Here is a 17,860-nt window from a genome sequence, read left to right on the forward strand (position 1 = left end):
CTGGCAATGATGTCAGAGATTCCAGATACTGTGTCCAAAGCAGGAAAATCTCTGCTAATTGCTTCCATACCATTCATCCACGAAAAGGGGGACACAGTCTCAGAAGCAGGGAGAATGCCGGTAGCTTCCTCTGTGCTAGCACTTCTAACGAAATCATCACTGTGTGCCGGAGCTAACATGGCGCCTTTGTGCAGGACCAATGGCAGTTGCGTAGTAAAGTCTGCAGACTAAGTGTGATTTCCCCAGGCAAAAGCAGAGCTCATCTCTTTGTTATGCCAGCAGTGCTAGAAACCCGCAGAAGACGACGCAAATTCCATGATGGTCCGCTGATCAGAAGGGAGTGAGTACACTTTCACCCTTCGGAGGCATGTCAAAAGGAAACTTGGAAATATGAAAAGCAACAGGAGATTGTGACAGCCTTTACTGTCATCTTGGTTCCACCATCAGTATGGTTTTAATATTATGAATGTTTTGTATCTCTTGATTTTATTGTTTGATCTTTTGCTAGGAATGATAATGTTTCAGTTTTTCTGTTGTTGCACTGCATAACACAGGTGGGCATGTGGTTTCCAGACAGTTTTTGTTGGCACTTTTCTATTTATACTTTATGGTATTTCTAGTCTATATTTGGTTAGGGTCTGTATTTTAGAGGTCCAGTTCTTGTGTACTTTTAATTCTTGCTGTGAAAATGATGGTACTTATCACTGGATTTTATGGCATTGTGGTCATCTCTTCCTCACTTCTATTTTAAACAGAAGTTTGCTCTTTGTTAATTTCACTTGCATGTAGAAAATGGTTTCTAATGTTCTAGCAGAAAATATTTCATTCACTTATTTTATTGTTGTAACTGCTGTTAATAGGTTAGGCTGGACTTAGCCAAATTGATAGGCTTTTTGCATCAAAGAAAGTAGTGTTCACTGGAAAGTTTTGCACACAACAACCCAATTCTTACAGGGATCATTGATAACAACTCACAGGAAGGGTAACTTTAAACAAGCACACAAGTGCCTGTTTATGCACCTATGTGGGCATGAGTACACATGCGCATGAATTTTATATTGTCCGTATAAGTGTGCGCACATTATATAAAATACACCTATTCACATAGGGGTACATTTTAAAAGATACGCGCGGGCATCCATGTGCACGTGCTACCCGGCTCACACACTCGTTGGTCTAGGGGTATGATTCTCGCTTAGGGTGCGAGAGGTCCTGGGTTCAACTCCCAGACGAGAGGTCCTGGGTTCAACTCCCAGACGAGCCCTTGCCTTTGTATGTGTGGAGCTCCAGGAGAAGGCTGGTACTAGTCAAGCTTTTTGGGTACTTGCCAGGTTCTTATGGCCTGGATTGGCTACTGTTGGAAACAGGATGCTGGGCTTGATGGACCCTTGGTCTGACCCAGTCTGATGCCCGATTTTATAACATGCGCACACAGGTGTGCGCATGTTATAAAATCGGTGGTCGGCGCATACAAGGGGGTGCATACTAGTACATCTTGTGCGCGCTGATGCCCATGGCCTTCACCTGTTCCCTCCCAGGCCACTCCAATTTAGGAGCGGCCTGTGAGGGAACTTCCCTTCCCCCTACTCTATCCTTCCTACCCCTTCCTCCAGCCTTCCCACCCCCTAGCCCCCCCATTTAACTTATGTCTTGCACCTGCCTCTGGGCAGGTGCAAGTTGCGCACACAGGCAGCCTGCCAGCCCGTGATCCTCCAATACAGCGGTAAATGGCCGCTGTGCCGGAGGTTTCTGGCCCCACCCCTGGACCACCCACGCCCGCCCCTTTTTTGAAGCCCCGGGACTTAGACACGTCCTGGGACTTTACGTGCATCGCCGGGCCTTTATAAAATAGGCCCGGCGCGCGTAGGGCTTTGAAAATCTGCCCCATATTTTCCTTACCACTTGGCTTTTAAATGCACAAGCCAACACATTTTTAACATGAAGGAAATTACCATTTTATTATTTAGTCCACCAGTTTGTCCAGTCTATCTCTAGGTCACCTGGTTATTCAGCCTGCACTCCCCCCCCCCCCCCCTCCGTTTACTCTGACCCTTCACCCTGTCAATATTTTGCTATAAAGGTTTCTATTCTGATTTACACCTGGTAAATAGCAGAAGTAAAAATGTGCAGTTAACAGCCGTACATGCACCACATGTGCAGGTTGTAAAATCGCAACTTATACATGTAAATGTTGGCCCCACCCTGGAATACCCCTGACCCACCCTGACCCACCCCAGTCTGCCGCTTTATTTGCTCAAATTTATTCATGCATATTCATGTATGTTCGAGGTTTATAAAATACACTAGTGTGAATATGTGCTATTTGCATGTGCATCTGCTATTTTGTGTGCATGCATCTCTAGTCAAGCGGAAGAAAGGATTGCCAAAGAGGTAAAGCGAGGTGACAAAACATTTTTCAGATACATCAGTGAAAGGAGAAAAGTCCAAAGTGGTATAGTGAAATTGAAAGATGAAAAGTATCAATGGGTGGAGACAGATGAAGAAATGGCAGAAATATTAAACGAATACTTCAGTTCAGTGTTCACTAAAGAAGACCCCAGAGAAGGACCGACGCTAGTTAACAAGAAACTGGAGGGGAGTGGAATGGATGAAACTCCGTTTACGGAAGAGAATGTATGGGAAGAACTAGGAAAACTGAAAGTGGACAAAGCCATGGGGCCTGATGAGGTTCATCCCAGGAAACTGAAAGAGCTCAGAGATGTGCTGGCGGCTCCGCTGAGTGACCTGTTCAATAGATCCCTGGAAACGGGAGTGGTGCTGAGCGACGGTGGTCCCTCTTCACAAGAGTGGGAGTAGAGAGGAGGCTGGAAACTACAGGCCGGTTAGCCTCACCTTGGTGGTGGGAAAAGTATTGGAGTGGCTGCTGAAGGAAAGAATAGTGAACTATCTACAAAAAGCAGAATTGCTGGACTAGAGGCAGCATGGTTTCACCAAGGGAAGGTCCTGTCAGACGAATCTGATAGACTTTTTTGATTGTGTGACTAAGGAATTGTATCAAGGAAGAGCGCTCAATGTCATCTACTTGGATTTTAGAAAAGCTTTTGATACGGTCCCGCACAAGAGGCTAGTGAATAAAACGAGAAGCTTGGGAGTGCGTGCCTAGGTGGTGGCCTGGATAGCAAACTGGTTGAAGGACAGAAGACAATGTGTGATGGTAAATGGAACTTACTCGGAAGAGAGAGCAGTGATGAGCGGAGTGCCGCAAGGGTCGGTGTTGGGACCGGTCCTGTTCAATATCTTCGTGACTGACATCGCGGACAGGATAGAAGGTAAGGTTTGTCTATTTGTGGATGATACTAAGATCTGCAACAGAGTGGACAAGCCGGAAGGAGTGGAGAGAATGAGATGGGATTTAAGGAAGCTGGAAGACTGGTCGAAGATATGGCAGATGAGATTCAATGCCAAGAAATGCAGAGTCATGCATATGGGGTGTGGAAATCCGAAAGAAAGACCCGTATGACATAGTGAGGGCAAAAGTAGCGCCGGCACCATTTTGAATATTGGCAATACGGCGCGAGTGCAGAAGGTCGCTCCCGGACCCCCGCTGGACTTTTGGCAAGTCTTGTGGGGGTCAGGAGGCCCCCCCAAGCTGGCCAAAAGTCCCTGGGGGTCCAGCGGGGGTCCGGGAGCGATCTCCTGCACTCGTGACGTCGGGTGACAGGAACCAAAATGGCGCCGGTGCTACCTTTGCCCTGTCATATGGTAAGGGCAAAGGGCCACCGGCGCCATTTCTATTAACGCAGCCGTGGCCCGAGAGCGGGAGATCGCGGGAGATCGTGCCGGGACCCCCCACTGGACCCCAGGTAATTTGAAACATTTGGGGGGGGGGGGGGTTCGGGAGGGTGGGGGATTTGTTTTAAAGGGTCGGGGTGGGTTTTAGGGTTGTTTTGGTGTGCCGGTTTTCCCGCCCTCCCCTGATTTACGATTTTTTGACGATAAATCGGGGTAATTGTTATTGTATCGCAGCTCTAATGATTTTTGATGATTTAAAATATATCTGACGATTGTTTTAAATTGTCAAAAAACGATTCACATCCCTGCGAACCAATACTTCACTTTGAATACATATAGGGGCAGATTTTCAAATGGATACGCGCGTACCCCCCGAAAACCTGCCCTAAGCTTCCCCTGCGCGCGCCAAGCCTATGTTGAATAGGCTCGGAGATGCGTGCAAGCCCTGGGACGCGCGTAACTCCCGGGGCTTTCCTGGGGGTGGCATGTCGGGGGCGTGTCGCGGTGGCGCATCATCCGGGGGCAGGGCCGCGGGTGTGGTTCTGGCCCGGGGGCATTTCAGGGGCATGGCTGAGGCCTCCGAAACCGTTCCCGGGCCGGGGAATCTCGCACCGGCCAGGTGGCAGCGCGCGCGAATTACACCTGCCTCAGGCAGGCGTAACTTTTTGAACAAAGGTAGGGGGGGTTTAGATAGGGCTGGGGGAGTGGGTTAGGTAGGGGAAGGGAGGGGATGGTGTGTGGGGGGGTGGAGGGAACGGAGGCAGGCTGCGCAGCTCGGCACGCGTAGGCTGCCGATTTTGGGCAGCCTTGCGCGCGCCGAACCCGGATTTTAAAAGATTCGCGCATATCTATTAAAATCTAGCATACTTTTGTTTGTGCTGGTCGTGCGAACAAAAGTACGCGCTGGAGTAGTTTTTTAAAATCTACCCCATACAGCGCAGATCACTGCTTCAAAAGCAGGGGGAATGAAGAAAAGAGGATTTATATTAAGACAACCAACAAGGACTAAATTGCACAGGCTGGGTAAACAAATAAGCATGGGAGTAGCTTGCTTATTGTGGCAGTTACTACCCCTAACCAATTAGGCTTCACACTTCACTTTTATGCAGCTCCAGCACTGCTCTCTACATCAAAAGCAGGGGTGGAAGGAAAATTAGAACCAAAATACCAAAAGTTACCAATAAGGGCCCTGACCTCAGCGGTTAGAGTAACAGATAAGTATGAGAAAAATAACTGTGAAAGCTTGCTGGGCAGACTGGATGGGCCATATGCTCTTCTTTTGCCGTCACTTCTATGTTTCTATGTTTCTTTTCAAATTCAAGTTATAGTGCACACCAAGTAGCAGATTTCAAAACTTATGCGCGGGCATCGATTTGTTCGCGCACCTGGCGCGAAGAAATCTACGCCCGATTTTATAACATGCACGCAGTAGCACGCGCATGTTATAAAATCCGGGCTTGGCACACGCAAAGGGGTGCACACATGTGCACCTTGTGCACGCCGAGCTCGAGGGGAGCCCTGATGGCTTTCCCTGTTCCCTCCAAGGCCGCTCCGAAATCGGAGCGGCCTTGGAGGGAACATTTTTTCCGCCCCCCCCTTCCCCTCCCTTCCCCTATCTAACCCACCCCCCAGCCCTACCTAAATCCCCCCACCTTATTTTATTTCTTACGCCTTAAGGCCGGAACAGAGGAGGACTCGGGACACGCCCCTGGACCGCCATCATGCCCCCAGACCACCCCTGGACCACCCCTGGACACGCCCCGGACATGTCCTGAACCGCCCACTTTTGAAAGCCCCAGGACATACGTGTGTTCCGGGGCTTGCGCGTGCCGCTGAGCCTATGCAAAATAGGCTTGGCGTGCGCAGGGGCAGATTTTCTATGGTTACGTGCGTATGTTACGCATGTAGCCTTTGAAAATCTGCCCCTATATGTTTAAATGTTGGCCCCATCCCCGAACACCCCTAGTCTACCCCCGGCCTACCGTTATTTTATAAAAATCAAATTTATTCATTATTCACCATTACTTGTGTATGTTTGAGGTTTATAAAATAGCACTTGCGCGAATATATGCTCGCATGTGTTAATTTTTACACACGCAACTCTTAAAATTCACTATAGGGCCGGATTTTAAAAAATTACGCACGTAAACCCGACGGGGTGTGGGTGGGGCCAGAGGCCTGCAAACAGCGGCCATTGCCACTGTGTCGCGGGATCGTGTGCCGGGCCAGGCGTGCAACTTGTGCCTGCCCAGAGGCAGGCGCAAAAGGTAAAATAAAAATGTTGGGGGGAGGGGGGAGGTTAGAGTAGGGCTAGGGGGAGGAAAGGTTAGGGGAAAGGGGTGGGAAGGTCAGGTTAGGGGGAGGGAACAGGGGAAGGCAGAGCGGCTGCTGTTTTTGGGTGGGAGGTCTGGCTGAACTGGTGGGGATTCAGTGTGAAGAGTCTAGGTGAACTAGAGATGGACTGGGTGAACTGGCAGAAGTATCAGCGAACTGGAGACTTCAAGTATATGCGCAAGTATTTTCAAAACGGTGTCAAGTTAATTTTTAAAGGAGTTACACATGTAAAAGTAACATACTATCGTAGCAATTTTCAAAAGCCATTTACCAATGTTAAGTGCACTTAATGCATGTAAAACCTATTGACAATTCAATTGCATATATGTTGCAATTTTCCAAAGCCCACTTACATGGGTAAAGTGCATTTACACATGTAAAATCCAGATTTATGCAAGTAAATGCTTTAGAAGTTCAGGCCCTATATGCTCATATTTTATAAATTAGTTCTATACATGTAAAAATTGGTATTATTACACATACATTTTATTTTTTTATGCATCTAGAATATACATGTCTATGTTTATAAAATATGTAATATGAGCAAATATTTCCAATGCGCTTTCATGCATTGGAAATTAGGGATGTGAATCGGGCTTTGGACGATTGAAAATATCGTCGACTTTTTCAAAATCGTCAGAAATCGGGGGCTCCCCCAAAACAATAGGAAAACCCCACGATATTGTTCATGGGGGTTCTCTTATCGTTTTGGGGGAGGGCGGGAAAAATGGCTAACAAAAATAACCCCTAAACCTACCATGACCCTTTAAAACTAATCCCTTAGCTTCCCCCACCCTCCCGACGCCCCCCCCAAAACTTTTTACAGGTACCTGGTGGTCCAGTGGGGGTCCCGGGAGCGATCTCCTGCTCCCGGGCCGTCGGCTGCCACTAATCAAAATGGCGCCAATGGCCCTTTGCCCTTACCATGTGACAGGGTATCAGTGCCATTGGCCGGCCCCTGTCACATGGTAGGAGCACTGGATGGCCCGCGCCATTTTTAAAGATGGCGCCGGCCTTCCAGTGCTCCCTCCATGTGACAGGGGCCGGCCAATGGCACGGATACCCTGTCACATGGTAAGGGCAAAGGCCATCGGCGCCATTTTTATTAGTGGCAGCCGACGGCGCGAGAGCGGGAGATCGCTCCCGGGACCCCCACTGGACCACCAGGTACCTGTAAAATGTTTTTGGGGGGTTCGGGAGGGTGGGGGAAGCTAAGGGATTAGTTTTAAAGGGTCGGGGTGGGTTTTTTGTTTATCGGCTCGGGCGCAGCCGATAAACAAAACCGCGATCGGGCCAGACGAAAAAAAACCCCACAATGTGAATCGGAACCGGAATCCGAACCGATTCTGGTTCCGATTCACATCTCTATTGGAAATATTTGAGCATATGTACACATATGTGTGTACTTTCAGAGCAGAGAGGTATTTTATAAACTCTGAAGTTCCCACCATACAGTTTATAAAATAATAGCATAAATCTCCACGTATCCATTTTTGCACTTTAATGCTGTACCATGGATAGGTTTGAAAGTTAGGTCCCCTGGATTCACAGTATGATCTTTCACTGGCAAAGTTGTTTACATTGAACTGAACACACTGATAAATGTTGCTTGCGGACACACAGATTTGGCAATTCGTTGACTTTATTTTCTGCTCTAAGACTTATTCAGAATTGTCTGAGATTTATATTTTCTTATTGCTTTTTCTATACATATCATTCTAATCTGCCTGTGTAGATAAATTGTATTTACACACATTTGTGTGCACAAATATTTGAAACCAATTCATTTTGCTATTTCAGTAAAACATTTTCTTGAAGTTATAACTGGGTCAGTGTCATTGTTGTAGCCAAGAAAATCTTGAAGAACCCTGAAGAAGTTTATTGTTGTTGAAAGCTTTGTTTGTTTCCATTGATCTCTTTCCTGAGTAAGAGCTAGCAGGGAAGGATACAATTTCATATCATGCAATTATAATCTTTGCAATGTACAGTAAAAATAACTAATATGACAGAGTAAAATCATTTAAACAATATAGTAAAGCAAAAATTCAATGAATGAATAATACATAGCTAAAATAATTGAACAAATAAATAAAAGCAAAGAGCATCAGAAGGATAAGGGAATTAAATATGAATGGAACAAATACTCATATAAAAAATAAAAACAAAGAACATCAAAGGATAAGGAGTTAAATAACAATGTAGCAAACAAAAACAAAGCAAAATAGTTAAGCAACATAAATAAATAAATAAATAGATAAGACATAGAAAAAAAGACATGCCAAACCCTGCATCAGCTAATAAGATATTTATTTATTTATTTGATTTATATTCCGCTTTTTGACACTTTATGGTGGATTATATTCAGGTCCTGTAGGTATACATGTGAAAAACCATAAACAGGATACTATAATGATAATAAAACTAAATGTAAAATAAAAAATGTTATTAAAATTTGGTCTTACCAGAGAATACCAGCTGGGATTGAAATCAGTTTTTAAATCCAGTTTGTTCTTGCTAATCTGAGTCAAAATTTGGGCAGATGACAATAAACTAAGGGTATGGGGTCTCTCTTTATCGGTTCTGGCATGGAGTAACAGGGATATCTAACAAAACAAGAATATGATAAAATTAGCAGGATCATCTATAGTACCCCTAGCCCCAACCAACCCAAGCTGGGAATCAAACCCAGATCTCGTTGCATGGCAGTGCACGGCAGTACAACTGAGCTATCTGGCTAACCCCATAATGCAGCTTACAATACTTTGCATGGTACAGAACGTGGCAGGTTATTTGTGATAAATTATATTATAAAACATAATAAAATGTAAAAACTTAACCTGAGTAATCTTTGCTCCAGTAGTAAAACGCTGAGCATCAGCAACCTCTTCAGCAGTAACAAGTATATCATTCAAATATTTAAGAGCCTTTAAACGGCTAATAGCTGTGAAGCGCACGGAGGCTGGCTTGGAAAAATTAACAGTTATCTTATTTTACACAGATAAACTTTATAAATAAAAGATACATCAAATGTAAACATAAATCATTGAAAGGGTAATTTTGTAGCAGCCCACATAAGAAAGTAGACAAATACACAGATAAGTTATACCAGTTTTCAAAATGAACTTACACACATATGTTCAGTTTAAAAATTACCCCACCAAGGCCTGGATACACCATTCTAACGCAGAATAGTGAATCCAGTGAAAACGGGGGGGTGGGGGAGGGAGAAGGGGTGGGCCTGTGAAAGCCAGCAACCATCGCCCCATCGCGGTGTTATCGCTACCGGCTTTCACACCCTATAGCACCACTGTGAAAGGTGGTGCTATTGGGCGTGCTACTGGCAATGATAACGGTGCTTACCTTATCACCGCCAGCGAAGACATCGCAGCGTCTGCCTCCTCGCCACCCCGACTCCGCCCCTGTCAAGTTATCGCCATCGAAAAGGGACTATTCGCGTGTGATAGCCGCTTATCGCATGCAATAAGCGATGGAAAATGACCCCCCAAAACTACAAATTATACCTGTTAATTTGTACACAGACTTTTTCATGAAAATGTATGCGCATACTACTGAAGATCCAAAAGTGATTAAGTAAATCCACACCCCTCCACATTTCCAACACCAGGAAAGCCGCCACTCAGTCTAGGTAAATTTATATATGTACAGGACCTAAGTTTACTTGCATGTTAGAGGGGCAATTTTATAACAGGACACTTCTGTGAGTAAAGAACTGTTTTACCATGGAAATGAATGCCTTTGAAAATAACCCATTACATGCATACCAGTAAAATGAGTGATTACGTCCAGCAATAGAATGCAAATTGCACAATTCTGCATTCTGCACAATTCTGCATTGCCACAATTCTGCATTGCCACAATTCTGCATTTTATTCTGTAACTGATGGTTACCCATCAGTTACAGAATAAAATATAAAGCCGCCTGCCTCATACACAACCTATTATATGGAGAACAAACTGAATGGCTGAATTTATCTTTAAAACTGCATGTACCGCAAAAAAATTTAAGATCGGCAAACAAGGCTTTGTTATCTATACCAACAATTCGTTCGGCAAGATTAAGCCAGGTGAGAGAGCGCGCACTGTCCATTACAGGATCCAAACTGTGGAACGAGTTACCAACAGATTTGAGACTAACGACTGATAAAAAAAAATTTAAGGCTGATTTAAAAACCTGGCTTTTTAAATGCGCATATTTGGAAAATGATCAAACTCCACATGGCTAGTTACAGGTATTATAACAAACACTCCAAAACTTCAATTTTAAAGGCAGAGCTAACTTTTATGTTTTATGAGTGTGACATTTTATGTATGTTGATTGTATTATTTTGTTTTAATTTGTTTTAACTTTTCCCTTGAATACCACATTGAGGAATAGCAATCTATAATCTTATTTCTACTTGTACAGTTAAAATACTTTTATGTGCTTTTAATTAATTTTAGCTGTCATCTTTTATTGAACTGATTTATTGTATTATTTCTAATATGTATATTGTAAACCGCTGTGAAGGCTAACGCCAATACGGCGGTATAAAAAACCTAATAAACTATAAAAGAATAATTTTAAAATGTGACAGAAAATAAAACATTATGTAAGAAACAGAATCAATTAAAGTGAAAGAATATGAATCATGGGCTAAACTGGTGATTTTATAATATTTTGTTATTTTCTAAACATGATAGAATGCCTGATTGGGTACTTTATTAACCAAATTAATGTGAAAATTACAGTACCTTCTGCCATGGATTGTTACCAATGTGAAGCGTTACCAACTGTGATGCATGCTTGTGCAAGGTATTTATTTCTTCCTTGGTCTTTTTCAGGTGATTCCAGCTTAAGTCTAAATACTTCAATTTTCCCAAGGTTTTAAAACCTTCCAGGGTTATCACACGATTATGGCTCGCATCCAGGTATTCTAAATTAGACTAAAACATGGAAATACAAAATTAGCAGCTGATATCATGAAAATATTCAGGATATTTATTACTGATGGCTTATTTTTCTGTATATAATTGTTAAAATTTCACCAGCTTGATCATAGTGAAAAAATAATGTTAACTGAATGGCAAGAAAGTTTAGTCACTTACAGATACATTTTCAAAGGAGTTGTGCTATCATAGCAATTTTCAAAAGACATTTATACATGTAAAGTGCAATTAGATGAGCAAATCCTATGGACAATTCAATGGCATACATTGTAGCAATTTTCAAAAGCCCACTTTCATAGGAAAAATGCATTTACACATGTAAAACCCAATTTTAAGCATGTAAAAGCAAGTTTGCTTACCATAAACGGTGTTTCCGTAGATAGCAGGATGAATTAGCCATGCTGTCTGGGAGCGTCGTGCCCGGATCAGTAGGCAGAGTTTTCTCAGAGTACAGAGTTTTGAACTCTGTACGGCTGCGCGATGAGGTTCCCGCGCAATTGCCGATTTACCTCAGTCTCTTGTTACAAAGCAAGAAGTACATAGAAAAAAGGTAGATTTCTGTTAATGTGTGGACTGTCTATGGAGGTGGGCCGGGAATGGATGGCTAATTCTTCCTGCTATCTATGGAAACACCGTTTACGGTAAGCAAACTTGCTTTTTCCCAGCAACAGCAGGCTGAATTAGCCATGTTGTCTGGGAGTCCCAAGCTCCTGGGTGGTGTCCAGGTGTTTTGTTCTTTAGGTAAGGACGCCACCCTTTAAATCAAAAAAGGTAGACAGTCTTATTTAGGTGCAATGGTTGACAGGATTGCCAAACCCATGGCTGCATCAGAAGAGCTCTACTGTTCTAGACAGTAGTGTGCTGTGAAATTGTGGAGAGAAGACCAAGTTGTCACTTTGCAAATGTCTATCAGCGGAACATTTCTGAAATGTGCAAGGGACGTTGCTGTTGCTCTAATTTGGTGTACTTTTGGTCTTGTATTCAATGGCACGTTGCGCTTATTGTAGTAAAAAGTTATACATTGGGACAACCAACTAGACAGAGTTCTCTTGGAGACAGGTTGGTTTGGAGAATTTGGACTGAAGGAGAAGAACAGCTGAGATGGTCTGGATTCAGAATGTGTTCTTTGTTTGTAATAAGCCATGACTCTCGTACAGGCTAAGGAATGGAGAAGTTTATCTCTGTCATTCGCATGAGGCTTAGGCTTGAAGATTGGAAAAGTAATGGACTGGTTGATATGAAAGGCTGAGTCCACCTTAGGAAGGAAGGTAGGATGTGGCCTAAGTGTGACTTTATTATGAAACATTTCTAAGTAAGGGGAATAGTGAACCAAGGCTTGAAGTTCACTTACTCTCCATGCTGATGTTAAAGCCACCAAGAATATTGTTTTCCAAGTAAGGTATTTGACATGACAGGATTCTAGAGGTTCAAAAGGAGGTAACATTAATTGTTCCAGTACGATATTGAGATTCCATGGTACAGGCGGCTTCGTGACTGGTAGTCTAAGATGCAATATGCCACTCATGAATCTGGAGATTAAAGGGTGGTTGGAAATGGGTAGTCCGTTATGAGCATGATGGAAAGCTGCAATTGCACTGACATGCACTCGAACTGAAGTATATGCTAGACCAGCTGCGAAAAGAGTATGGAGGTACTCCAGGAGATGTGTTATAGTTGTAGAGTAAGGGTCTAGACTTTTTGGTCTGCACCATTCTGAGTAACGACGCCTTTTACCGGCATAGTTACGCCTGGTGGACGGTTTCCTGGATGCAATGAGAACGTCCTCAAATTGAGATGGAAGTCCTAGATGGTTTAGTACGTGCCATTCAACATCCATGCCGTCAGATGGAGGGATCAATGCATCGGATGAAGAAGGGATCTCCCCTCCTGAGTTAGGAGTTGGGGATGGTTTTCCAGTATAATTGGTGGGCGAATGGATAGTCGCATGAGATACGCATACCATGGTTGCCTTGGCCAGGACGGGACTATGAGAATCATGTCCGCTGCATCTCTGATGCATTTTTGTATTGTTTTTGATATTAGTGGAATGGGAGGGTAAGCGTAGAGTAGGCTCTCCATCCATGGAATGAGGAAAGCATCTGCAGCGTAACGAAGTTTGCTTGGGTAAATGGAGCAAAATGTCTGTGTTTGCCGGTTGCTCTCTGTGGCAAAGAGGTCTATGGTTGGAAAGCCCCACTGTTGGAATATGCTTGATACCATGTCCCGATTCAAGGTCCATTTGTGTGGATGGAAAATTCTACCTAGGCGGTCCGCTGTTACATTGTCTAGTTCAGGAAGGTAAGTGGCTTGTGTCGAGACTTGGTTCAATATCGCTCAAGTCAGTATGCGAAGCGCTTCCCAACAGAGAATCCAGGAACCTGACCCTCCTTCCTTGTTTACGTATAACATGGCTACCTGATTGTCTGTATATACCATGAGATGTTTTCTTCGAAGTTGGGTAGAGAAGGTTTGAAGTGCTTTCCAAATGGCTCGAAGCTCCAGGAGATTGATCTGATAGTTGGTCTCCTGAAGAGACCAGCGACCTTGAGTTTTTAATTCATTTAAATGGGCTCCCCAAGCCCTTTCAGGATGCATCCATGGTGAGAGTGATTTGGTGAGGAGGCAACTGAAATAGTGCTCCCAAGGACAGGTGGTTGGTGTTCATCCACCATTGAATGTCGGTGCGCATTTGTCTGGTAAGACGTACTCTGGTCGAGAGTGGATGCCAGAACTGTGACCATTGATTCTTGTATCCCCATTGTAGGCGACGCATGTGGAGTCTTGTATATGGGACGATGTGGATGGCCGCTGCCTTATGACCCAGCAGTTGAAGAATTTGGTGTGCCAATGCATGCGATTGATTGAATAGACGTTGAGCAAGAGAGGACAGAGTTTGAATCCTGTCTTGTGGTAGGTAAGCCCTCTGTTGCGCTGTATTGATGAGCGCCCCAAGGAACTGTAGAACCTGTGTTGGTTGCAGATGGGATTTTTCATAATTGATTATGAATCCCAACGTCTGAAGACAACTGATTGTTTGGAACGCGTGAGTCTTCAAGGTAGTTGGATCCGAGGCTTCTAACAGCCAGTCGTCGAGATAGGGAAAAATCCATATCGAGAGCTGTCGGAGATGAGCCACCACCATCACTAAGCATTTTGTGAATACCCTCGGGGCTGAGGAAAGGCCAAAGGGTAGAACCTTGAATTGATAGTGGTTGTTCTGAACTTGGAAGCAAAGGTAATGCCAGGAGGAAGGGTGCATGGGTATATGGGAATAAGCATCCTTCAGGTCTATGGAGCAAAGCCAGTTGTTGGGTTGTAGAAGAGGAAGAATACTCTTGAGAGACATCATTTTGAATTTTTCTTTTTGAATGTGTTTGTTGAGGTTTCACAAATCTAAGATTGGTCGAAGACCTCCAGATTTTTTTGGAATGAGAAAATATGGGGAGTAAAACCCTCGATTTTTCAATGAGATTGGGATTGCTTGAATTGAGTTCTGCAACTGTAGAGTGACTAACTGTTCTTGTAGGTCTTGGGAGTGTTGTGAAGTATTCCTTAGAGGGGAAACTTGAGGGAGGGTTGGAAGAGCCAGAAAATTTAATCTGTAACCCTCTTTTATGATGTTTAGTACCCAGCGATCTGAAGTAATCGCCTCCCAACTGGCATAAAAGTGTTGAAGGCGGCCTCCTATGTAGTGCGGTGGAGGTGGCTCGGGGTAGCTCAAAAAGATGGAGTTTGCTTTGGAGGAGCTGCTGGAGTTTGTCTTTGAGCCCATGGTTGGCATGGATGTCCACGTGAGGGATGAGTTTGTGGTTGTAACATTGATGGGGATAATACTGCGATCTATACATGTTGTAAAGTTTGAAAGGTGACCTTGCATAAGGTCTTCTTCTGAATGAAGGGTAGAATCTTCTAGAAGAAGCAGGAGAGTCTGTTGATGATGTCAAAGATTGAACTGCAGTATTCTGTTCTTTCAAAAGGGTGACAGTTTTCCCAAATTTGTTACCAAAAAGATTGTCACCCAGACAAGGTATATCAACCAACATGTCATGGACATCATCACGTATTGAACTAGCTCTTAACTATGCCATGCGCCATGCTGCTATTGCCATAGCTGAGGATCTAGCCAATGATTCAAATGATTCATAAACCGAACGGAATAAATGTCAAAGACTTTCCTCCATGTCTGTAAATGGCTGTGGTAAGGAGTTATCCGAAGCCACACATATGGGACGTAATCTCTGTAGACATTCAAATAGGTATTGGATTACGTAAAATTGATGGTGTTGGATTTTTGTGGCCAGCATGGATGAATGGTACACCTTACAGCCAAAATCATCCAGTGATTTATGGTCTTTTCCCGGTGGTGAATTTGCATGAAGTTTGGATCTTTGGGCACGTAGTAGTGCAGATTCTACTACTACGGAGTTGTGGGGTAATTATGTGGTCTCATAGATCGTGGAATTTCTCATCTGGTATTTTAAGTCTGTTTTCCTTGACGCAGCTGTGGCGGTAAAGGGTTTCTCCCACATCTTATGCAGAACCGCATCTAGTACAGCATATGGTGGTAGAGCTGTTGGCTCTGGTGGCATTTCAAAAATCTTTAGAATCCTAGAACCTTAGCACGAGGGTGAGGAACCTTTCCTGTTTCAATATTTAAGAGAGATCCTACTTTTTCAATGAATTTTGCGTAGGATAAATCTTCTGGAGGAGAATAAGGTTCTGGAAGGCCCTCGGGAGGATCTGACGGAAATCCTGTAGATGAGGATGGTGATGTAGACCATTGTGAGTGTGGAGAATCCGGTCGTTCTGGAATTGGGATCAGTTCTTCCGGTTGATTTGGAGGTGGAAAAGTTTGTATTCATCGAGGAGAGGTTGGTGAAGATGGACCTGGAATCTGAGGATGCGTGGCCTCCAGATCTTGGAAGAAAGTATTCAAAGCTAAAGAAATTTGTGACATCGCCTTTGATGCGAGGGTATGTTGTGAAGGCGCTGGAAGTGGCATTGGAGGTGGGGGCAGCACTCCCAGAGACAAGTCCTCAGAAGGTCGGTGCAGCTCTGGAAGATGGAGTGAATGAGATCTAGTAAGAGAGGACCAACCCAAATGAGAACTATCAGCATCTGAAGAATCATGATTAGAGTGTGAGACCATTTCTACGTCAGAGTCCGTTCATGGAGAGTCAGGCGTTTGGAGATGTTTTGTTTTTGCCTTTTGTTTGGCATGGTGTTGGCCTCATAGTGGAGCCTGTGTAGAGGCAGATGGTGGAGCTGTAGGTGGGTCATGGTGTTTTGCATGTTTTGCGTCACCATTTTGGTGATGTCTGGAATGTTTTCGTTTGCGAACATCATGATGAGATGACCCAGATAGTGATGCAGCTCTTCCAGATGCACTATCCAATGCACCCTGTGTCGATGTGTCGTAGTCTAATGTGCTGTGCGCTGACGCGTCTTTTGATGCGCCATGCACTGGCTTCAGTGTCGATGCGCCCTGCGTCGATGCATTGTGCGCCGTTCTTGGCATTGAAGCGCCATGCGCCGATGCGCCGTATGCTTCGGCCACCTTGATTTCCCATGCTCCGAATGCTTCAGCATCGAGGAGCGGGAACGAGCAGGTACAGAGCCCTGTGACCCGAGCAGCGCATGACTGGACTTTTTCATTGAAAGAGTCGAGGCCTCGACCTCCTTCCGCGGCCCTGGTGGTGGTACCGACCTGGCCGAAGTGCCCTCCAGCGATGCGGATCTTCTTACTGGAGTTTTCTTAACTTTCTTTGCCGGGCCTGGCGAAGAGTGAGGCGATCGATTTTTTCGGCGCGCTGTCTTCGGGCCTGGGGCGACATCCGACCACAGTCTCGGCATGAGTCTGGGTCATGCTCCGGGCCTAAACAAATATAACAATAATTATGTCCATCTGTTATGGACAAAATTTTCCCGCATTGGCAGTATTTAAACCCCGATGGCTTCGGAGCCATCGCTGCCAATAGAGACGGGAGAAAAAATTTGAAAAAATGTGAAAAAGTGAAGAGACGAGTGAAGAGAAAAAACCCCGCGTGCAGTCCTGCTTGCGGAAAAAAAGAGACTTAGGTAAATCGGCAATCGTGCGGGAACCTCACCGCGCAGCCGTAGAGTTCAAAACTCTGTACTCTTTGAGAAAACTCTGCCTACTGATCCGGTCGCGACGCTCCCAGACAGCATGGCTAATTCAGCCTGCTATCATTGGGAAAATGCTTTTCAAATCAGGTTCTTGGTACATAACTGTATGTACATAAGATTTGCCATACTAAGTCAAAACAAAGGTCCATCAAGGCCAGTATCCTATTTACAACAGTGGCCAATCCAGGTTACAAGTACCTGGCAGGATCCCAAGGGGTAAATAGATTCCATGCTGCTTATCCCCAGGTGTATGAAGTAAATTTCTGCAACTCCAACTTAATAATGGTTTATGGACATTTCCTTCAGAATTTGCTCAAACCTTTTTTAAACACAGCTACACTAATAACTTTCACTTCAGCCTCTGGCAATTAATTCCAGAGTTTAATTGTGTTGCGTAAAAAAATATTTTCTCTTATTAGTTATAAAAGTATCACCTAGTAACTTCATTGTGTGTCCCCCCTAGTCTTTGCACTCTGAAAGAGTAAACAAAGGATTCACATTTACCTGTTCTACTCCACTCATTTTATAGACCTCTATCATATCTCCCCTCAGCAGTCTCTTCTCCAGTCTGAAGAGTCCTAACCTCTTTAGTCTTTCCTCCTAGGGGAATTGTTCCATCCACTTTACCATTTAAGTTGCCCTTTTCTATACCTGTTTTCTATAATTCTGTTATATCTTT

The 17,860-nt window shown here is 44.2% G+C and overlaps 1 protein-coding gene and 1 non-coding gene across 2 annotated transcripts in view; one reads left to right on the plus strand and one right to left on the minus strand.

Annotated features, from left to right (window-relative positions):
- The window catches only part of LRRC9 (leucine rich repeat containing 9), a 1,004,248-nt gene that overhangs the window by 375,646 nt on the left and 610,742 nt on the right, over positions 1–17,860 (minus strand). The window contains 3 exon segments of the mRNA XM_029598189.1: positions 8,550–8,690; positions 8,925–9,050; positions 10,840–11,031. Of these exon segments, the coding sequence (XP_029454049.1) occupies positions 8,550–8,690; positions 8,925–9,050; positions 10,840–11,031 (459 nt within the window).
- TRNAP-AGG lies at positions 1,166–1,237 on the plus strand. The gene has a single exon. It is a non-coding gene; the product is annotated as a tRNA-Pro (tRNA).

Source organism: Rhinatrema bivittatum, chromosome 4, assembly GCF_901001135.1.
Source record: "Rhinatrema bivittatum chromosome 4, aRhiBiv1.1, whole genome shotgun sequence".
Classification (NCBI taxonomy): Eukaryota; Metazoa; Chordata; class Amphibia; order Gymnophiona; family Rhinatrematidae; genus Rhinatrema; species Rhinatrema bivittatum.